At 43.1% G+C, this 23365-nt stretch overlaps 1 protein-coding gene across 1 annotated transcript in view; it reads left to right on the plus strand.

Annotated features, from left to right (window-relative positions):
* Positions 1 to 2025: 2025 nt before the first annotated feature.
* Positions 2026 to 23365, plus strand: part of SMARCAL1 (SNF2 related chromatin remodeling annealing helicase 1) — a 33109-nt gene continuing 11769 nt past the window's right edge. Inside the window, exons 1-9 of the mRNA XM_068687168.1 lie at positions 2026 to 2156; positions 2838 to 3795; positions 4478 to 4528; positions 6257 to 6520; positions 6678 to 6728; positions 10331 to 10514; positions 11563 to 11713; positions 14475 to 14633; positions 16399 to 16464. Of these exons, the coding sequence (XP_068543269.1) occupies positions 2925 to 3795; positions 4478 to 4528; positions 6257 to 6520; positions 6678 to 6728; positions 10331 to 10514; positions 11563 to 11713; positions 14475 to 14633; positions 16399 to 16464 (1797 nt within the window). The 5' untranslated portion in view covers positions 2026 to 2156; positions 2838 to 2924. The remainder of the gene's footprint in view (positions 2157 to 2837; positions 3796 to 4477; positions 4529 to 6256; positions 6521 to 6677; positions 6729 to 10330; positions 10515 to 11562; positions 11714 to 14474; positions 14634 to 16398; positions 16465 to 23365) is intronic.

The raw sequence follows: 23365 nt of genomic DNA on the forward strand, positions 1-23365 counted from the left end.
ATCCAAGGGCCATCCATGTGGGCTGAACTTTCCCAGTCACCGCCTGGATTATCTTGCACACGTTGGCTCTCTGTGTGTTTCAGCCTCAGAAGAGACTGCAGGAAGAAGTTGGACAGCTCTGCCCGTGTGGAGAACCATGAAGGTGTGTTGGAATGGAAGTGGAGCAGAGTGGACATGCTCAGCAGGACATTCAGTGACAAACAGCTCAAAAACACTCAGAGGATGATCTGTAAGATTTCAGAACAGCTCTGGGGGCTTGGGTCCCTTATATTTTCCTGATGGGAGAGCATCTTCAGAAGCGAGCAAACCATTTCTTCCCCAGCAGAGCTGGGGTGTTCTAACCCACCAGTCCTCCCAGGATTTTCTTACTGCATCTCTGCTCCCTGACCCAGTGTATGGAGGGTGAGTCCAAGCCACTGCTGGAAGCATGTTCTGACCAAAAGGACACCTGGAGTGCTACCAGCAAACTGCTCGCAAACAGCCTCTCATTTTGTAGGCCTGTTTTCTGCATGGTTGAGCTGTTCCTCGTGCCTTGCTGAAGTTGTGCCATATGGAGCAAATGTTTTAACGTCTGTCTGTGTGTCTGCCTGACCGTGCAACCCAAGAGCTCTTCTTTCTGCAAACAATTCTCTGCTCTTATTGTTCTCGTGAGCTGTGGACAGACCCCAATAACAGCTTTTCTCCACTTTTCCCAAGTGTTGTTTTTTTTTCCCCCCCTTATCTCCTACAGTATAAGGAGCCATCACGTGAGACCTGGAATTGTATAGCTACTGGAAGGGAGAAGGTGGCTGGAAATACTTGCAGGCTTATGCTCTGTGTGTGTCCTCACTCGTGCCAATACATGGCACTGGGATTTGGTTTAGCTTTGGGCAGTTAAAAGTGTAACAAGAAGGAACAAAAAGGTCTCTCATCCATTCTGTTCTCTCCCTGCTACACAGCCAGCAGGAATCTGCCGGCTTGCAGGGGGGAAAGGAGCAAACAGAAAGGATTTGAGAGGAGACAATGGGGCTGAGCACCCTTTTCTTGCACTCCATGCTATACAGTGCTGCAGTCTGGAGGAACATTCAGCTTTTGTGAAAGCAGATTTTCTTGCTTTCTAAGAGAAGCTGAGACAAAATCCTGGACCTGAATCTCCTCAGTTCTTTATTTTTAATCAAGAAAAAAAAAAAAAAGTTGTGTGTTTTCAAGGGTCTGTGTGTACACGTGGTGAGTAACAGCACTCCCAGGGCTGTGCTGTATGTCAGGTCGCACCTCGCTCTCACCGCCTGCCTTGTTTTTCTCAAGCTGACGAGCTCCTGACTAATGACAGTCACTGCTGCTTAATCAGGAAGCAATTTAAGGATAACCTTTTTTAATTAACTAGCAGAGAGAAGAATGAATAAATAAACTGTGAAACAGCCAGCTGGCTTCTGTGTCCCCAACCGAGGGATCTGTTGGGTGAGAGAAAATGGCATTTGGGGACAGGGATGGCAGCTCCAGACCTGCTGCTGGGAAGGGCAGTGACAGTGTGAGATGGAAGGGGGTCACAGCACTTCATGGGACTGTTTCCTTGCCTTTTTTCCCCAAAGCCACTCTGGCCACACATGAAAGGATTACAGCTGTCCAGGAGGGATGGCTCCGTGTGCATGATTACACCCCGCGTATAATAAAAACCCAGGGAAACATTTTTATTCAGAAATGTAATGCAAATATGACTAATTGCATTATTATGAGGGTAGCATCGCTGTTTCCCGTGCATTACTCCTACTTTTAATTCTGCACCCGCTTAACAGACAGGTGCCTCAGTGCACCAGGCCCAAGAGGCAGCTGGTAAGAAAGCTCTGGGTACTACTAAGGGGCAAAGCCCCAGCCCATGGCTGGCAGCAGGGACCCTACACCCCGCATGTGTGCAGAGGACAGGGGCAAACAACACAATTAGCGCTGCCTCCAGCCCCCTAATTCACCAATTCGCTGCCTCAGCGCCCCTAAAATGGCGCCGGGCTGGAAAGACTCCATTTCCCAGCGTGCCCAGCGCCCCGCGCCTCATTTCAGTTCCCGGCGTGCCGCCCGCCCTCGGCTTTCCGATGCCGCTGGGCGGCGAGCGCGGGGGCTGCTGGGAGTTGTAGTCCCTGCATGGCCGCGCGCCCTTTGGCGCCGTGGCCGGCCTCTGCCCGCCGGTGGGTGTGGGGGCAGCGGGATGGAGGGGGGCTGGGGGGGGGGGCTCCTTGTGGGGCGGCAGCGGGGCCTCCAGGGGGTCGGGGCATCCCCCAGCTTGTAGGGGAGGCAAGGGGGGAGCCTGGTTTTGTGCAGGGGGTGGAGAACGGCCGGGGCCAGGCGGTGCAGGAGGTGGGCGATGCCTCAGGGCGTGAAGGGACGTGTGGGGGGAGCCCGGTGCAGCCAAAAGGAAGCCTTGGGCTGGAGCTGCCTCCTTGTTGTTGTGCAGTCCTGTTATTAGGAACCAAATATATAAAATGCTTCCTGCATAAGACCTCACAGAGGCTTACTGCTTTGCCCGCGTTTGCCTTCACAGGCTATCCCCATGCTGGGTGGTTTTATCAGGGCTGGTAACTGGTGGGACTTGCCAAGGAGGGTGCTCAGAGCTGTTAGGAAATGGAGGTTTTTCCTTTTTTTTACCCCATACTTTTTGTCAACGTGGGACTAGCATGGAAAGCCCTAGTGGTGGTTATCAGCGTTGGCTCACTGATAGTGGTTCAGCATTGGTCTGACAGCTAGATTTTCGTGTAGGAGCAGTTAGTGTAACATCTAACCACAAATAATACTGAGCTGTCACTGCAATAAGAACTTTGTTGGGGACGGAGTTGAAACTTTCTGTTTCTCTGTGCTGTTTTCTTACGTAGGCTGGCCTCCACTCCTGTAAAGAAGCAGGTGCCTCTGTGATTAAATACTGACGCGGTTTTGATTCAGGTTTGTTTGAATTGTTGAAGATGTCATCAGGCCTTACAGAAGAGCAAAAGAAGAGAATCGAAGAGAACCGCCAGAAGGCCTTGGCTAGGAGAGCAGAGAGGCTAGCAGCACAGCAAGGCGGACAGGTGGGGATTGCAGGACCTCAAGTAAAAGGACAGAGTCCAGGCAATTGGGAAAACTCAAAACAAGAAAACAATCATGTCAGGTTCATTAGCCAAGACCAACGGAATCCACACAGTCCTGCAGAGCAGAAGAGCTATCTTCAGAAATATTATAATCATTACTCTGCAAACCAACAGATGGCTGGTTCACATGGAGAGCAACAAAAGAATTGTTCAGAGGACGCTAAGCAAGCAAGTGGCATTAAGCAGTTCCCTACCACGATCCCAAATTCTCTGAGTTATTCCCATCAACAAAACTCAGATGCCGATGGTCAGAAACACAGACAACAAGCTTTAATTAATCTTGGTACATTCCAGCAGCCCACATGCTACCCAGCTTCCAAAAACCCTGCAGAACCATCTCATCCTAAATTAATTGATAACGGGCACCCTGATGGTATTAAAGATTTACAAAGTTGGAGCAAATCTGCCATAAAATATGTTTCAGCGCCGAGCAGCGCCACCCCGAGTGATTCAGAAACACTGATAAACAGAAGCAGACCAACAGAAAGCCAGGGGGGAGGTGGTGCCTTTCAGGCCAGTGCTAAGGTGCAGAAGCTGCCCAGCTCTGCTGGTGCAGGCTCTACTTTTGAAGCTGCCTCTCACAAGAAAGCGAATAATGTTACAAAAGGAAAATGTGTGAAATACGGAGAAGGCCGTTTCCTGGTTGAAATAGGGTATAACGCTGAACTCATTGCTGTGTTTAAGAAAATACCAAGCAAAAGCTATGGTAAGAATTGATTGTTTGCTTTTATCTCTGTCTTAACGTTGGATCGAAGTTTCAGCATCTGCTGGAATTGTAGTAGCTCTTAGTGCAGCTGCTGTTGGGATGGAGTATGTGGTATTAATGGGGGATTGCACAAGTGAAGGCAGCTGAAATTGGGAAGAATTTCTGGGTGTAAATATCCTGAGCTTGGATTTAGCCAGGAAACCAGAATTTTTGCTTTATGAACAGTGCTCTAATAAGTTTAGTGTTGGCTGCTGGTCAGAGCCTTTTGGGAATGAAGGAAGAGAAGTAATCCATGAATTAGTATGGGAAAATGGGTCACTTCAGCTGTAGTTCAGAGTTGATGGGCTAGCTCTCTTAACTGGGTTATTGAGAGTAGTGGAGTTTCCACCTTTTCAACTTGCTTCTGATCTTTTCTCCCTGCCTTTATTTGTTACATTCTACTTGTGTTTCCCCACCTGTGTTGCTGCTGCCTGTGAATGATTGATGCATTCTTCTTGCTTTAGTATTGATGTGCCCTGTGGCTTTTTTTTGGTGTCAGGTAGCTGTAAGCCTGTGCATACTGTTTTTCAGATGTGTATCAAGAACTTTGCATGAGTAGAATGAATTCAATCTTGCCTGGCATGAACGTTTTATAGCACTTCTTTATTCTACCCTAAATGACTCATATTCTGCCCTATTTTAGATCCTACTATGAAAAAATGGAATTTCAGCCTGGAAGATTACATCAGTTTCAGTAAGTACATGGACTGTTGAATGATAAAAAGAGATCTAAGTCTTAACATTCCCCCCTGCAACCTTTCCATAATTGTTATTTAGCTTTGTTATTGTCTGGAGTAATAAGAGAAACAGTGGTACTCAAACATAATGCCTGTCTTTTTGACTTCTAGCTCATAACATTCTTCTGACATGGTGTAGTATATTAGAAATAACTTGATTTTTGAGGTAATACAAATGCCAAGTGTAGACTTAATCCTGCACTTGCTGAATTGCTTAGGAGTCAACAAACCATATCATAGGGAAAATATCTGCTGTGTGGATACTTTATATGAGTCTGTATGGAGACCTGAGCGTTTTCCTCTGACTAATGATTAATTTCTAGGTCTGTTCAAGCATTTTCTTTTTAAACAGATCTTTTTTACTTTTTTTTTTTCCTGTTAATTTTGGGGTGCCAGAAAAGGAAAAAATACAGTTCTTTAAAGCTCCGAGCGAGGCTGAAAATGAAGTTGCCTTTTTTGACATAGCAAGGATGGTTTTATCTTTTTTGTCTACTGTCATTTTGTTCTGGAAAGATTGAGAGATGACAGAGGCAAACAGTTCAGGTAAGCTTTTCAAAAGCACATTGTATTGAAGCCAGTGATAAATCACTATTGATTTCAGTGGGAACAGAACTGGGCCTGTGTTGAGCACTTTGAAAAACCCACAGATGAGTGCTGGTATTTTAGCTTCCCATGTGGGTTGCCGCACATTCATTATTTAAGTGCTGCTGGTTTACTTGAAGTTTGTCAAGTACAGATGAGAGCAGAGTCTCTGCACCAAGGAGCTTGCAAATGAAGAGAACGTTTTGTTGTTTTTGTTTTTGTTTGAAATCATGTCATATCAGGCTTTTTTTTTTTCCCTTAAACCATCGCAGTTGAACTATAATAATAAAGACAACATATGGGTATAGATTGGCAGAGAGACAGAAGGAAAAATGTGCCATTAGTTAGCGTTGTTAGCCGTGGTCTTTGACTAACAGCTGCAAAATGATCTGTCCCTTCTCTCCCCATGCCCTGGCATCGTGACAGCTGTGGTTGCTAGTAATCGGTAAGATAGGAGCCTGGATGGCTGGGGGAAGCACAAGCCCAGCTGCAAGGTGTGTTAGAATAAAGGGTGATGGACTTCAATTGTAACAGAGGAGATTTGAGGTTTTGGCCTCGATTCCTTCCTATAGTATTATGAGTATAGGGCATTCCTACTGGGTGAGATTGTGTATCAGAGGTCCACGTGAAACACGAGGCAGCTGTGTTCAGATCTTTCTCCTTTGCTCTTTGCAGAAGCACCTTCCAGCCTTCCCAGGCACATGCTATTGATCACCATACCCCTGTCCCTTTGGCTTCTTAAGTGAAAATACCGTGTTGTGACCGTGCAATTTACTGCTCAGTGTGGTTCTGCAGGTTGCCTGCACTGGCCTAGTAAGCCACATTTTGGGACTGCCGATAGCAGAAGCCTCACACAATGACAATACTGGGCCTCAGTTCCCCTATTCTCACATGCTCCTCCTGCCCCTGCTGCACTCTTTGAGCCACCGCTCTCGCTATTCTTTGTCCCTGCAAGTTAAAGCAAGTAATCATTATTCCCTTTCAATGTGAAGGTGTCTGGCTTGCTTGTCAGCCACATGTCATCCTTTTCCAAAGCATCCTCTACATCTCATTTATCCGTGTCCTTTGTTCTTTCCATGCTATCTCATGTTTTTTCTTCCTAGTGGAAGCGGCGAATCGACTGTCTTCAGTGATTCTGGAACCACTGGAAGGAGGAGAAAATGTGGTTGGCTTGGCATCAGGCTCTCGTTTCGGTGACAGTGGGGTTGATGTGGTGTCCCTCTTGAAGATGTGCAAGAACTGGAAGAAACCCTCAGCCCTCGTCAAAGGGAAGTGTGTGCTGATCTCTCGCTTCCGCTTTGAGGTTGATATTGGATATTCTGCAGAAGTTATTGGAGTGTTCAAACAGATGAATTCTAGAAATTACGGTGAGTTGGTTACTATTTTGATGTTGTTTGGGCCGCTTTTGTAGTGCTGTGAATTCAGTTCTGAAATGAAGAGGCATGGATGGATGGCCACGTTCTTCTGGACAGAGAACTCAGTCTGTTTTAAGAGTTGTGACAGTTTTTGTTGTAACTATTGCAGATGCAAAGACCAGAAAGTGGAATTTCTTGCTGGAGGACTATCCCAAACTGGGTGAGTTGCTGCTTTTTTTTTTTTTTTTTCTTTTTTTTTTTTTTTTTTTTTTTTTCTTCCTGGCTAGGGCTATTTTTGGGAGTGGTGAATGAATTGTAACTTCATTTTGTGGACTAAGCCTTTCCACTCTGGGGAGATGAGTGGCTAACGGACTATGAAATGGCTGCCTTCCCCTTTTGTCAGACTTCCTTTTTTTTCCCCAGACTCAAAACTTTACATATGTATATTACTCATGTCATTCCACTGGGTGAGTGGCCCTGTTCTATAAGATTCTGTGCTGATTTTCTGTACAGCTTCTTAGAGGATGTCTCAATATTTGCTATCACAAAAATCTTCCTGCTTACTACGTACAGCAGCTCTACTTGAACTCTAAGGAGCTGCAGGAGAGCAGATTCCTCTCTTCTCCTGCCATATTTGAACAGGTAGGCATGGTGGCAACTAGGCCTTCTTGTCCTCACGGAAATTCTGTCTTACAGACTCTTTTTAGGTGTGCTCCTCTGATCCTCAGCGCCAGCTTGCCCATAATGTTTGCTCCCTCTTGTTCACATATCAATTTGTAAACTGGCACAGCCACCCCTTGCTCAGAAAAGAGCACAGAGCTTACCAGGCTGTTTCACTTCCAGTTCATCCTCTTAGTTAGCTACAATATTCCAGTAGTGTGCAGAGTGTCATGTTATTTTGTTTCACACTTAGCAAATTCTGTCTTTCAGGTCAGAGCACGAGGTTTTCAAATCAGCCGATGATTTCTGTAACAACAGTTCATGTGTGGGCACAGTTAGGGTGTTGACTCCAGCTGGTTTTGTTCAGCATACATTTTACTGTTAATAATAATGTATTTGTGGATGTCACACAATGTTAGGCTTCCAGCTGATGTACGAGGCAGGTTAGAATTCAGCTTTCTCCCGTAGCTGTATTTACTGTTGGCCAAACAAGAAGAGCTGCTTGTTTCTCTTGCAGGAGTGTGCAGATCTGCTCGAAGTAGTTGTCTTGATGCAGAATTTCATATCCCACTAGAATGCTTCAGTGTTAGTTGATAGATGCTTAAAAGAAAGCTTACCCCAAAAAAATCTTTTCGAGAACGTCATTTATTTTTCTCTCAAGTGGAATCAAAGAACAAGGTGTTGCTACATCGTTCATTTCTTGGCAGAAGTTGACCGCTAGACTCCTGCCTTAGTGCATCCATGCTGTGCTGGTGGAACTGTGACTGGCTGAACTGAAATGCAGAACTCTTGTTTTGGGTTTTGTTGCTGTTTTTTAATGGATGCCACTTTGCAGAACAATTCCGTCTAAGCAGCATGTTCCTAGCACATCTGCTTCTTCGTTGTTTTTTTTTTTTATGTTTAGTGAAGTTTATAGAGTGCTTTGAGATGAATAGCATTATGCAAGTCCTAAGTATTATAATTATTATTTATCATTCCAGTTGGCCTGCTATGTTTGCCTTGGTACTTACGGGAGGGTGTGTGGCTGTGGAGTGTGACTGGGGTAAGCTTCAGAAAGATAATAAGCAAGGTGCTCTGCACTCATCCTTAGAAAGCATGTTGTGTAGGACTGAGCGTTTCAGAGCTGGAATGCTCGGAGTAGTTTTTCTTTCAGTGCAGGCTCATGCTTCCATGGGATACTGGAGCATGCTTCTTGACTATCTCTCTGTGGCTATGGTGCGTGCCTCAGGAATGTTAATAATGGTTGTAGGGCTGAAAGCTACGTGGTGAGGCCTTGTAGGAATGGCAAATCATGAAAACAATTGCGTGTGCCTTGTTGGAGGCTGTGAAGCTCCAGGACTGGGACAGTCTGACAGACCTGGATTGCAGTGAGAGCTGATCTCCCACAGCTGGCTACAAGATCTTTTGTATGTGCAAAGGGCCTGATCTTGTAGCTAGAGCTAGGTAGTGAGAACAAATGCATCATCTCCCAGTCTGTCACTCTCTTTGCTGTGCTGGCGGTTTTACACATTGCATGAAGGATCCAGAATACCACAGATATAAAGAAAAATCAAACCAAACCACTGCCACCAAATCCTGAACCAAAAACCTCCAGAGATGTTCAGTTTGTGAGGGCATTTGAGGCTTCCTGTGGCATGTGCCTTTCTGAGGAACAGCATTCGCTTTGTGCCTGTTCATTTACCTACGTCAGGAAAAAAAAACAATGTTTTTAAAAGGCTGGTTGCCATTTCCAGCAGTGATATCTGTTAGTTTGGAACTGTTTGTAGAGGTTAATGTCTCTTTGCCTAGTTGCTCAGTCATCTTTATATAAAGGTCACTTCAGTAAAAAGTGTCTGTTGGATGAATCACGCTGGTGGCAGATATATCTTAATCACTCTCCCAGCTCATGTACAGAACAATAGCAACAGAATTATCAGTGAGCAAATTGTAGCAATTATGCTAACACATAGCTCAGTCTGTGAGTGTAATAACAAGCTTGTGCTCTACTTCGGGCGGAGAGAGTTCCTGCTATTGAAGAAGTATAAATTAAGCTGGAGAGTTTAGAAAGTTTGGCCATTGCCCAACCGCAAATGGAAATCTTTTCATATGTATATTCCTTTGAATTGCTTTCCCCCTTCGTGTGGCAGGGGTCCATAATGCTGCTTTCCTCCTGGAGCTAACTGAAATGAGAATACCTGGCTGGGTTCTGGAGGTGCGTTTACTGCTGGTGGAGTGAGTTCTTATTTCAGGGAGCGTAGCACTGGTCATTTTTGCTAGCAGGGTTGTTTTTATGGCTTCCTGACTTCCTATACAAGCCACTAAGTAGAAGTGGCTCCTCACAGGAAAGGATCCGTGCACATGCATTTGTGTTCCTAGTGTAGAGGTGTCTTTTGTTCCTCAGTCAGTGGCTACAGATTGATTACTGAGTCTGATTTCCTGGTCCCCACTCACTCCATGTTTGAAAATGGTATTTATTTTCATAGAAACTCACAGCTGGATTAAAAAGACATACTTATCCCCTTTTGGGATGGGACGGGGAGGCAAGGATGGCTGGTCGAGTGCCACTGACAATGTGCCTCTCTTGAGGCACTGCCCGTTTTCTTATCCAAATATGCTGCAAGTGGGGTGATGTGCATTTTAGTCAGAGCTGAACCTGTGTGAATTTGGGTAAGAGGAGAAGAAGAGTTTTCAAAGCTGAGGATTCATAAGACCTTCTTTAACTGTCTCACAGGTCACTCCTGATCGTGTACTGACCTCAGAGAAATGTAGTGCAGAATCCCAAGGTCAGGATCAAGGTGCTCTTACTTTCTAGGCTTCAAGAGCTCTTTTGTTGCAATCCGTACTTTTATTCCTGAGTAAAATGTGCCCTAAACTGCCCTCAATGTGAATAATCCAGCTCCAGCTGTATTAGTAGCAATCATCTCTGAATGATGGCATCAGACTTTCAGTTTTTTATAATAAAGCCTAAATACAAGGGGAGGGGATGTGATTCATCATGTGGTGCTGAAATAGACTTCAGGGAAGAGGCCAGGCCAACACCTGTGCATGATGCAGTGCTTTCTTCAGCTGTTTCAGGGTAGGAAATAATGTTGTAGATGAGGTCAAGGGATGTGCTTCTGTGTCAGTAATGTAAGTCATGTGCATGGCACCTCGGCTGATAACAAACTGCTCTGTTCTTTGCAGTGAAAATGTTCCAGAGCCTCACATCTGTACAAGTGGAGCCACTTCCCGAGGCAGTAGTGCAGACCTTCGCTGCTCAAATTCAGAGCTCCACGTCACAGACGACAGACCTTCCCGAGGCTGACCTTTCAGTAGTGGACTCTAAAATTGTGACGAGCCTCATGCCCTTTCAGCGGGAAGGTGTGAAGTAGGTCCTTTTTGCATGCTGTTAGAGCTGGTCTTTGCCTGGAATTGTGTGCTTTATATCAGTGCCCAGGCCACGTTCTCTTCCACAGAGGGCTCTACATTTCTCTGGAGTCTTGAGTTGTCACACTCTGCCAGTCTGGGCTCTTGGTTGTTTGGTGTGGTTTGTTTTCTTTGATTTTTTTTGTTGTTTGTTTGATTGAATGACACATCTATTCGTTTCTAGCTAGAATTTTTCATCATGAGTCAGGACAAAAATATCATTCTGCTAGTCTTACAGAACTGTTCAAATGGTACATCTCTGATCTCTCTCCCACGATTCAATATGTGCCTAATTGTCATATGATTTTTTTGTAAGGTCACTTTTTTTACCCAAGTAACTTTTTTTTTTTTTTTTCCCTCCAAATACTAATGTACGTGGAGAGTGCCAGGAAATGGGACTCTGGTCATGAAAGGCTTGGAATGGCTAACTGTATGTAGAGAGAACCTTTTAAATGTGCCTGTCTGTGCCATATACAGCTATTAGCTGCTGAATTCAAGATGCAACCCAGGAAGGTCTGTATTTAGTGCTATTTAAATGGCATTGTTGTTAATGTTTTCTTAGCCCAGACAGAGCATGAATAATAGCACGGAAAACGTGATTTAAATAATTGTGAGGTCTTGCATCTACTTCTTGCATGAAATCAGTGTCTCTAAGGTCCAGGCTGCACCGTCCAAGCTTTGGGAGAAGAATTTTATGAGCTGCTTATTTATGTTAAAACTAATGGAGAAGGTCCAGGTTTACTGAAGAACCCAGATTACTTCCAGGCAATTCACATTGTAGGCTTAACCTGCAAAACATCCCCAGTTTATTGGGTATTTTCTGCATATTTACTGCAGTTGATGCTCGCTGTGGTGTCATCCACAATCTGCAGAAGGATTTTCTTTTTTTTTTTTTTTTCCTCAAATTTTCTAGAAAGTGCTTCTCCTCTGATTCAGACAGTTGTTGAGTTGTGCTCACCTTGGACGCCAGGAGAGACGGTAACCCATTTCTTGCCTCTTATTTCCCCCAGTTTTGCAATTTTCAGAAATGGACGTTTACTTCTTGCGGACGACATGGGCTTGGGCAAGACCATCCAGGCGATCTGCGTCGCTGCCTATTACCGAAAGGAATGGCCCTTGCTGGTGGTGACTCCTTCTTCTGTGAGGTTCACGTGGGCAGAGGTACTGTGAGTTTAGCATTACGGAGATGGCCAGTAGAGGGCACGTGTGGTGATTATTCTGTGTTGCAGTCTGTGCAAGTTAAAATTTTAAGATGGATTTTAAGGGTAAGAAGGCAAAATCCGTCCTTGTTCAGGAACCTAAGATGGGCAAAATGGCATAGCATTGGCATTGACCATGTGATAGAAGCCTGCTTCCTTTTGTGGCTGATTTTCTTTTTGCAGTCCAGCTGATCTATTGAAAAGATGGAGATTTAGAGCAAATATGTCCTGTGAGCCTTTGTTAACTTTGTTCCTGCAAGTCAGCCAGCTCCAAGGAGCCATTTTATTCATTAGTGCTGAAGACAATAGTTGCATTGAAGGAACTGCCTGATGTATTCAATTCCTTTATAGCAGGACTTAGATGCTGAGCTTCTTGTTATTCTTCCTTCTTTTCAAGAGGTCCCATTATCATCACCATTAAATGTTTGTCATAACATGGCTTTTAGCATGTCCACTGTGTGATGCTACATCCTCAGAGCCCTTTATCACTGTTAAACAGAAGCTCAACATAGCTCGTGTGGTTGGGAAATGTGATTTGTTGAAAGAAATCAGTCATGACACAGGCTCTTTGGTTGCCATAGGCTAGTGAGATGCTCATTGTGGGAGAAAAATGTAAGCCAGATGTTTTAGCTTGTAATTTTATGTCTGAGTCGGAGAGGGTGGGAGTTTAGTCTTCCCCGTGATGCTTCATTGATGAGAAGTAGATTGGTGGGGATTTACTTACATTTTTTCTGTTCACGTTGTTCTGTAATCTGGTTGTTAGAGCGTCTCGGCTTGTGTTTTCACATCCAGTAGTGCAACAAAACACTGGGTGGCAAGAAAAAAAAAAAACTGAACAAGGGAGTAATGCTCATTGTGTTTCGGATGGGAAAGAAAAGGATTTACTTCAAAGGCCTGTGGACGTGTGATTCAACGCCTAACCTGGATTCAGGGCTCCTGTTGGAGACACTGGGAGAGTTCTGGGGCCTGGGTTCTTGAAGTACTCAGTACCTGCAGCTAAACTCCTACATCCTGCTCCAGGAGATTTAAGCAGTATGAAGATTTTCTTCTTAAGTGCTTGATTTCCTCTGCCTATGCCCTCCTGGCTCCTCAGGAGGCTACTGTGGGAGATATTTGTTAGGATGTTTGCTTTAAAATTGTCCGTGCTGCTTGGAGTATGTGAAATACCTGAGTCGAAGGAAAATGCATTGCAGAAGGGGGAAGAAGGTGAAGTTTGTTATGGTCTGTAACCTTCTCAGTTCACTTCTGCACAGATGTGTTTAACATGGAAGCTCTTGTTGTGTCTCTAGAGCTGAATTGCCAGAAATTGTCTTCATCTCAGCTGCAGGATTTATTTTTAGATTATCTGGGCTCATGCCATTGAGTGCCTAAGTATTTAAGGTGCAATAGGAAGCTAGCAAGAAGGTGCAAGTTCCTCTTAGGTGAGAAGCGCTGCAGGCGCAGATGTTTTTAAAATTAAGATTCAGATCTTCTGTTCCGGGAATTTCAAAGTCCTTGTTACAGGCAAAGTTCAGCATCAAGTATAGGATCACTTTCATGGTGTGAATGAGGCGAGTGACCTTTAGAAAAGGAGAGAGCAGCACAGTAGGAGCTTCTAGATACCTTCCCACTGCTTCAGCCGTTGACTCAAGTTTGTGTCGCATCAGCCACGTGTTTTTTTGGTTGAAATCTAACCTTGCCCATGTGGTGGCATATTTTGTTTGTGGTGCTTATAGGTGGTGCCTGATAGCCAGGTGTTGGTTTCTCACATGCTGTTGGTATTTGGCTCGCCTGACTACAACATGTAGTTGATGCACGGAGGAGAAGAATGAGGCTTGGGGGATTTCTGCAAGTGAAGGCCCTGGAGGCAGAGATGTTTCCCATCACCACTGCTTGAATACATTTCTGTAGGGACCAGATCCTGATTAGTGGAGCCCCAGCCAGTCCTCTGCAGAGCAAGGCCATCAGGACTTGAATGTTGCAGAGAGATTGGTGTCGCTGGGGTCAGGTTTACAAGGGAAGGGGCAGGTGCTCAGTACCTAACAGATGGGTTTGCAGAAGGATATCTTCCTAAGGGGTGTGGAGAATTTCAAGAGGTTGTTTTGAGTGCCTATTACCACGTGAAGTTCATTTTGCTGTCACAGAGCAGATGGTGTGGTGTTGGCTTGATCTTTTCTTCCTTTTTTGTTGTTGTTATAATGTTTTTTGTTTTTTTTTTTTCTGGTATACTTTTTAAGAAGGAGGGCTAGTGGAAGAGTTTTTGTTGGTCTGGATGTGTTATGCTTTATTGTCATCATGGATTAAATGTTAATGTAACGAGAGATGTTTACCTCTCAGAAGTTTACAGCCTAACTTCACAGCCTAAGTTTCCTGCTGAGTTGGGAGAACTGGAAATTATTGCATTCTCTGTCTGTGAACATAGCAAGTAATATCGTGAGGAGATGGCACCCATTTCTATTGCAGATCATCCTGTGTTTTCAGTAAGGAGCAAGAATAAATCAATTTGAGCCTTCTTGGCTGTGGAAGGTGGATTTGGCCTTACAGCCTTGTGCTATTCTTGATCTTCCCATGACTAGCAGTGCTGCCACGGGAATGCTGCTGACCCTTTCTATTCCCTCAGCTTGTGTTTGATAGTGGGTGGGGTGAGTCCTTGTTCTAAGCATTCATGTTATAATTTGTGATGGGTTCTGTGATCCTGACGGGGTTTGAGCACCAGAATGAAATTACTCTCTCTTCTCCTCCAGGCATTTCACAGGTGGCTTCCATCCTTGCGTCCAGGTAGCACGAACGTCATCGTGACTGGCAAAGACAACCTAACGGGAAGCTTGATTAACATTATCAGCTTTGATCTCCTCAGCAAGATGGACAAGCAACTCAAGAACACTTTCCAAGTAGTTATTATTGTAAGTAGTACACCGGAATTTGGAAGTTAATTATACGTTGCAAGTCGTGTATCCTTCATGTGGTACAGCAGAGAAGCGTGAGGCAGAGGTTTTTTAGGACTTAAACTGTCTTGTAATTGTGGCTGTGATCACAGATCTCTTCATGAGCAAAAGCAGTGGGATTTTATGAAACTTTTTTGATTCCTGAGGCTGTATTTTCTGTCTTAATGCTTAAGGTGCACCTTTGGCTCCATTGTGGTTGAGTGTGTTCCTTGCTGGAGAGTAAGGTGTGTTGTATCCATGTAATAGTCTTGGAGTTGTATCTTTTTGAGGGAAATGGACTTCAGGTTGACTTCAGTGTTTATCAAGTAAGCCAGATAACCTCTCAACGCCACCTATGTGGGTAAAGCATCAAAAAAACCTCCCCTTGTTTGGATTCCACTGACAGTGTGCATTAAGCTTTCTTCAGTCACAAGTATCTTTGCTTTTGTAAATTAGTTTGAAATCCATTTCTTTCACCTTCCTAGGAGCCATGGTAAAAGGCATTTTTCTAGATTTCAGTTTGTAAAAATTCAAAACACGTAGTGTTTCAAATCCAGCTTGGATCAATAAAGACCAAAAGTGTCTACAAAGCTTCCTGTGTTTCGTGTTCTCAGGCTAGCTTTCAGTTAACAGATGCACCTGTCCCCAAAAATATAACCCTTGGAACATTTAAGACCTTTTGTTTCTTAACATCAGATAGGAATATGGGAGTTGATGGGGGTGGAGGGTGCGGAGGGAGGGTTGGAGACTGAACTGCTCATGAGGGAACTGATTTTTTTTATTTTTTTTTCCCCCTTTTCTCCCCAAGCTACTCTCAGGGTGGAAATGCAGATTATCTTACGTGGGCTGCTGCTTTCAGTAAAGGGACTCAGGCTACTGTAGGGCTACTACACTGGAACCTTTTACCAACCCTGAGCTGGAAAATGTTCTTCCTGTGTTTATATGTTCAGATATGGACACTGTGTAAGTTTTTACAGATGCTAGGAGCTCTACTGAGCGCTGAGGTTTCCTGCTTTTACTTCCGATATTCTTTTGCTGACTGGGGCCAATAACGTAGCTTATTTGTTAATCAGGAGGGAGAGGACTGTGCCTGGGAGGCTAAGCAGTTGTATTGTCTTTACACGCATGGTTGCTTGCTCATCCAGACGTGGAAAGATGAGAATGTACCTTGGAGGGTGCCGATTAGATTTTGTGTCCAAGATCTGCTTTGCTATAGCAGAAGAAATGAAGCCTGTTTGGGGGTGATGTCTCAAGTAGGAGGCTATTATCCACCTGGTGAGCCCTATCAGCAGAGCAGTTGGATCCTAATTAGATTTCTTTTTTCCTTGTTGTTTTCATTAACCCTTCAGTTAGGAAAGTATCACTGTGTAGGCCTCCTGTGTTTGCTGCATTTAAAGGACACACGGGCAAATGAGCATCGGTGGTGAAGATGATGTTCCTCTTTCTCCTCCCCTTTCCTCCTCCCCTCTGGTCACTTGCCTGTGATCATTTGAGATTCATGGCTTTAAGGTTTGATTTCCATTTCATTTGCGTGCAACTGTGGGTTTGAATGTGGGAAGCCTGCTACTCCACGTGCTGTCTTCATGTTTAAAATTTGATGCGACTATGCCAGTGCTTGAAATTTCCTCTGGAAGGATAAGCTTCTAATATTTTAGATATCTGAAAACATTGGGAATTTGTTCTTTATCCTGCAGTTGGGCTATGGATCAGAGTTGTCTTCATTTCAATTCCTGTTTTGTTTCAGGATGAATCTCATTACCTAAAGAATGTAAAAACTGCACGATGTCGAGCTGCTATGCCTCTACTCAAGGTACGTATGCTGTGTGTCTAACATCCAGCAGCTAAGGCCGGATTTCTGAAACACGTGCTGCTCTTTTTACCAGTTTAGGAGCCAGCAGCTGAATTCTGCTGTTGTACCAGTGGAAGTCCAAGTAACTGTTGATTCAAGAGCAAGATTTGTCTTTATCTTAGCCACTAATTTCAATGTAAATGTTAGATAGTAAAAAGTAATGAAAGAACTTCAGAAACTCCCTTGATCTAATTGTGGTACCGACGCTGATGTTTTATGGTGATGGGGAAAAAGGGAATGTCAAAATTTACTGAATATACATGTATTAGCGGAGAGTAGAAAGAATATAGCCGTATCAGTGCAGCTTGCTTAGTGTAAAATCATAATCACTCACTACTTGGCACTCAGATTGCTGCTGTGTATCAAAATGATGTTACCTAGGTCCCGTCTTTGGCTTTAGTTTTGACCTTTGCTTTGTTACTGCAAGCTTCCAACGTATTTGTGTGGCTGGCATATAAGAGCACTCCTACTAGTTCTTTGCGTTTAACCAGCAGGAAACGGCAGAATGGGAGGTTAGCAAGACAAGTGGCCCACAGAAGGGAAGGAATATTGAAGTATGTGATAGCAGGAGAAATGTAAATTTTAATTTCTGCCTGTTGGTGTCGAATCAAAGAATCAAATTGTCCCTGGTAGCCTCTAGGAGATTAAAGTTACCTGTAGTTTCTAAGCACTGCAGAGTCTGTACGTTAGAACAAGATAAATGCAGTGCTTTTTCAACAGCTATCCGTAAGTGTGTATAAAGAGAAGGTTTGATCTATGATGGCTTTACAACAACCGACTTTTATATGCAAGATTTTTAATGGCAGGCTAAAGGTGGTTGTACTTGGGTAACTTCTTCATTCTCTCTATAGGCCTGACTCTTGTCTTCTCTTTGCTTTCAAACCACTTGAGGCTTTTAATGTTTGCAATCTCAGTAGGAGGTGCAATTTTACGAGCAGTTTTAAGTACAGTAGTTAAGTTTTATGTCCGAAAATGATGGAAACAATTTTTACCTCGTTGTAGAATGCTCAGAAAGTTTTCTTACCCTTTCCTACTTGTAGCTTTACGAGGATCAGCTCATCAAAATTATTTGCAAGCTATAAGATATGAAAGATGGTACCTGTTAAATGGAGGCTAATTGTCTGTATGAACTTACTGAGAATGTACAGTTTTACGCTATCACATCACTGGTCTGACAGCGTTGCGATCTGGTGCTCTTGAAGCTGAATTTCACCCTTCTGAAAGCGTTACAAGTTTCATGTTCTCATCATGCACTTTCTCACCCATGAACAGCATGCAATAAGAAAGGACCAGAACCTTTAGAGGCACTTCTTGCTTGGTGTTCACATAAATTGCATTTTCCTATTTGCTGACTACAACTTCTGGAGTGAGTATTTGCTGTAATAGCCACTCCTCTGCCCTCCTCGCTTTCCAACGTGTGTTTTGTTCTAAAACTAGTCCATTTGGCAGCTTTGTCCTCAGCTACCAGTGAGTGATGCTGAGCACGTGACAGCGACGTTTCATTTGAAAGAACAACCAAGATATGACAAGCCTTCATGACCTGAATACTGGATTTAAAAACTATCCTGTTGTCTGCGGAGTAAATAGTCAATGGGATAAAAATGGGATTATTTTCAGTATCTATTACATGATACTTCAAAATTGTTGGATAAGAGGAACTGATAGAGTTGGCTGCAGTTTATTGTTGCTGGAAGTTTGAGAACTAAGGATAATATTCTTGCTCTTGCTTTCCTTACATTTAAAAGGAGCAGCAGTGAGTCTCTTAGAAGAGACCCAAAAAGCTGTATCCAAAGCAAGCCATTTAGAGGCACAGTGCGCCTTGTACATCAGTCCCTACCTTGAGGGCTCAGTGCAAAGCCATACCAGTGCTGTAACAAGAACCTGAGGAGTCAACTCATGCCTTGTCTAGGTAATCTAACTCTTGTTGGCAGCATACTACTCTAAAATTTCTTAAATTCTTAGTTACCTTTATTTTCTATGAGGTCCTCAACATCCTTAAGCATGAAAGCTTAGCCTTGTGCTGAATTTTGGGGAAAAGAAACAAACAAATGTGATCCTTTGTCCTTACTTGCTACAAAGATTTATGAGTCCATAATGATGCTGGACGGATATAAATTAGAAGATTCCTGTGCCTGAAATGTGTCTGTCCTTTCCATTGGTTCTTAATGAATTCCTTTCATCTTGGTAGAATCTGTTCCTGTGACTTCTCCATTTGAATAACAAGTAAAATATAAAAATTGTTGTGGGAGTTTAGACAGAACTGCACAATAACCAGATTAAATCAATACATTCATAATAAAGATGACTTACCTTGGGTATTAATTTTGAATCTGCCTTGCTAGACAGCCAAGCTGAATCTCTGCCTTTGAAATATTTAACCCATGGTTACAGCATTTAAAGTCTCATTTTACTTTTAATATCTGACATTGATTATTTTTCAAAATGAAGTGGTATTTTTAACCACTCAGTTATAATTTATCTTCCCCTGTTCCGTTGAATATATTGTAGGGTAAGCGTGGTATGGAATTGTCAAGCAGAGCCCATGTATTAAACATGCGGCCTAAGTCTGTCAGTTGGGGACTTCTAGACATCTTCAAAACATTTAAAAAAGCAAACAACAACAGCAAAACCCACCAAACAAATATTTGAGTAGTATTCAAGATCGTTTATGACCTACTTAGTTGCTACCCTGGTGGAGATAAAGGGAAGTTTTTTGCTTGAGGACAGCAGGGGAGCAGTAGCAGGCCCTGCTTGTCACCTTGCTCTCTTCTTTAGTCTCATGCTTCGGACTAAGTTCTCCTGGGCATACTGTCAATACTTGTTCCCTTTACCTCTGTCCTACATCTACTTCCCACAGTGTTACGTCTTCTGTATGCATTTTGTTCCTTTCGAGATCACACCAGCCCAGAGACACGAGGATTGAAGAGGGAGTGTACATGCTACCAATATCCATAAAGCACCAAAGCCCGAAGGGAAGTAGAGAAAGGAGAAACAACAAAATGGAAGTTTTTCACTGATCTGTGGAGGGATCTCTTGGGAACTTGGGTGAAAAGGATTCTGCATCCTTCAGCCAGCCAAAGTGCTGTGTTGTTTTTGTTCTGCAATTGCGTGGAGTATCACAAAGCAATAGAAACTGGGGAAGGTTCCACTGGAATATGGATGAGTTTTTTGGAGGCATGACAGTAAGTTTTCAGTGAAGAACAGCATTAGAAACTGAGAAACATGTAGTCGTATTTAATCAAAGATTCCAGTGGCATAAAATGGGCTTATTTTTGTTGTTCTCTGTATGTTCCCCCCAACCTTTGGATAATATTACTCATGCAATTGTTTGTATTGAGCTGCTGCTCAGATTAAGAGCATGATACACATCCTGATCTGTGGAGGGTTAAAGGTCTTTGTTTCTATTACAGAAGTCCAAATGCATTGTGTAGCTGGAATATGATACTCTGGGCTGGTTTTAATAAAGAGATGCCTAAAAATAAGAAAGAGAATTAGATCAATGCTGAAGGTAGAAGGTGAGGAGGGAACAGAAAAATCTCGCTGGTGGGAATAAATAGCTGCTTTCTTTAGGCATTACAAATCCACGTGGACTGGATAAAAAAAGCCTTTCCTTGTTGTCACCTGCTGAGAGGAAGAACTTCATCTTGAGATCACAGAAGCTGTGGAGGCATCTCCAGATCGGTTGGCACCTTCCAATTTCCCTTCCGTCTCGAAGTAGGGAGGTAGTGTAACTTGCTTCAGTCACAGTGATTTATCACTATTTGACACACATTCTCTTTCTGGGTGTCACTTAAGAATAGGGAAAGGCAATATATTTTTGGAATGACCACTCTAGGATCATCTTATAAAATGCAGAGCACTATCTGACCCAAGTACAGAAATAGACTCCCCAAAACAGCTGCAGCCCTTTCCCTCTATCAAATCTTCTATTTTATGTATTATCCCTATTATATTATGGCCGCTCTCAGATTTTTCATTTCACAAGATAATGCATTCTTATGCTAAGCAGTTCAAAATTACAAAGTAAGCAAAAATTGGGGACACGAGTAATTGTACAGCCAGAACCAGCCATACTTTTATGTTTAAAAAAAAAAAAAAAGTCTGTCAGCCTGTTAGCATATGGCAGAGCTCATGCTGTGAAATTCATTTAAAACAGAGACAGTCATTGTATGTTAATGAGGCTCTTTGCATGTTCTCTTACTTATTTGTGGCATAACGCTCCCCAGCACCCCCTAATCACTCCCCTTCCAGTCAGTTGGGTGCTGGGTTTTGAAGGTGCCGTCAGGGTTAATAAATTCCCCTTTGACTTTCAAAAGTAATTTTTTTTGTAAATGTTATCACAGCTGTGGAATTAATTCTTGCTGGTGTTCTCTGTGTGTGCAGGTGTGATGCTACGATTGGCTTAGGTGACTTGGTAAATGAGGGCTACAGAAGAGGTGTCACCTTTTCAAGTCATCATCGGTGTTCCTTAAAGCAGGTTCATAAGAAAGTAGCTGTAAGAATAGTCACAGGGACACGAGAGAGAGGAGGGCTCCTGTCGAAGATTTATTTTCATACCTAAACGCAAACAAGTAGCTGAAGTGTCAATGGAGATGCATATCAGTTGCTGACAGTTCTGTTTTTGCTGCTCGCTGTGCTCGTATTTTCTGTGCTGTTGATCCATGTTGTCCTGATAGACCTTGTAAGAAAGAGGGTAAGCACTCACTTTTGACACCACAGAAGGTTCATCAGAAAACAAGAATAAGCAGTGATCAGCAAAGACTTCTCTACAGGAGCAAATCTCTGTTGGCATCTATTCAAAATGAGTTGCCAGTAGCAAAAGAAACGTGAATCAAAGCTGTTGCTTTCATCCAGAGTTTAAGAAAGTCTTCAACACTTGAAACCTTTTCTGCCTAGGATTTTTCTTCCCTCTCTTAGGCTTCTTCTGTCATGGATTTTAATACTGAAGGGAATTATTGGGATAATGAGTCAGACCACCTATGTTCTACTTCTGGAATTAATTTCTGCACATTCTTAGAAGCTGTTGCTTAGGTTGTACCTCTCTTTTCTTTTTTTTTCTTTTTTTTTTGTGGTGGTTCTTGTTTTTGTTTGTTTACTTGATTTTTATAATGGTTGAATAGCGATTAGGTATCACAACCCTTAGGAAGCACTTGCAGTGGCTGGAAACTATCTCCGTTCAAAAATACGTTGCACACAAAAGCAGCAATTGGACAAGTTTAAAAATCAGATAACCTGGAACTTTATTGTTCCCTCTCTTGGGACCTTTTTTTGGGATTGGAGAAGGAGCAAGGAGCCCAGCTGATTTCACTACTGGGGAATTAGTGCTCCAACCCGGTCTTCCATAGCTCCTGAGGAGCCCCCTCCAAGGAGGGGGAGTTTTGGGAATGGTGTAAGACCTCTCAACACAGTTGATTTTACGTTACGTTTAGCATGTCCTGGGCTTGTTTTGAATGCACATTGCTTGGAAGTGTCCCAGCAGTGCTGTTAACTCCTCGGTTAACTCCTCAAAGGCTTCTGCAGAGCACTGGATATGGTCTAGGTTTTGCTTGGTTGTCCACCACTGTTACCTTCATTTTGAAAACTGCCCCAATTTCTGTTTTATCACTTTGTTGCCTCACGGGATTTGAAATCTTTGGGTTCTCTCACCCCTACCCCCTTTGAGTAGAGCAGGGACCTTTGTTTTGTATGAACTAACACTTAAATTTCTGACATGTCTAAAGGTTAGACACCTCCTCTTATTTAGTTTGATAAACATCCTGCTTTTTAAAAATGTTTGTGGGAATTGTCTGATCCTTTTGGTGACTGCATTGCCTTCTGACATGTTTAATAGGGCTGGAGGGAGAAGGCAGGCCCCACCTTCATTACAACCTATATCTATATATCTGATAGAGTCCTGAAATTAATTTCCGGTAGCTGATCTGTGAACTTTTTCCACCAGGTTTTGGTTGGTGAGTGGATGAATCAGCTGAATAGATTTGGGTGACTGGTAGATCTCGGTGAAACGATAAAAGAATTTCATTTTCTTTTTCATTTAAATGTGAATGAGCTGTTGGTACAGATGTCACTCAAGAATCCCTTTTGTTATTTTAATGAACCTGCTTTAAACCATGCAGGAAATTACAGGGCATTTGTAATTTAACTCCTATAGGTGAATTTACAGCAGGAGAAATTCATCTCTCGCATCTAATAATAGAATTAGATAATACTGGACATAAGAGGCTAGAAATGCGTCTTGGAGGCATTTGTTTGTGGTATAATTTTCCCTCAATTTTCGGAGCACATATTTTAGATACTGTGTGAGGCTTGTTTGTCTCTTCCCCTCCCGTATCAGATACAAAGCTTTTTGTTGTTTTTTTACAGTATTCTTATGTGACTTTTGCCATGGCTGCTAGGTAGACATCTTCTGAACTTTCTTCATTGTCTATCTCTTCTTGCTAATAGAACTTAAAAAGGAAAAAAAAATCAAAAAGAAAAAAACAACTAACTAACAGAATGAGAAATCCTACTTCTTTAGATGCCTTCTGCTTTTGTGAGCAAGACGGTCTGTTTATGGCATGGTTTATTACAAGAGGATTTATTCTGGAGGTGAGGATGTACCTGCGAGGGGTGTGTGTGTCATGCTCCTGTGGCGTCTGGTGCCAAATGAAATCTTGTGCCAGGAGTAAGGCATCAACGTGCCTTGTGCCTAAATGCAAATTTGGAAAGTAGTGTCATAAAAATTGATGTCCCCTTCCCTTCCAGCATGTGGATGATGAATAAGACATACTGCAGCTTGTCCTGCTTTGGAAGGTGAAACACCCTTCCATTTAGGGTGACTGAACAATGGCTTTTGGGGCCGGGGATGACTTCTTAGCAGGTGCTG

Source organism: Anas acuta, chromosome 6 (genome assembly GCF_963932015.1).
Source record: "Anas acuta chromosome 6, bAnaAcu1.1, whole genome shotgun sequence".
NCBI classification, from domain to species: Eukaryota; Metazoa; Chordata; class Aves; order Anseriformes; family Anatidae; genus Anas; species Anas acuta.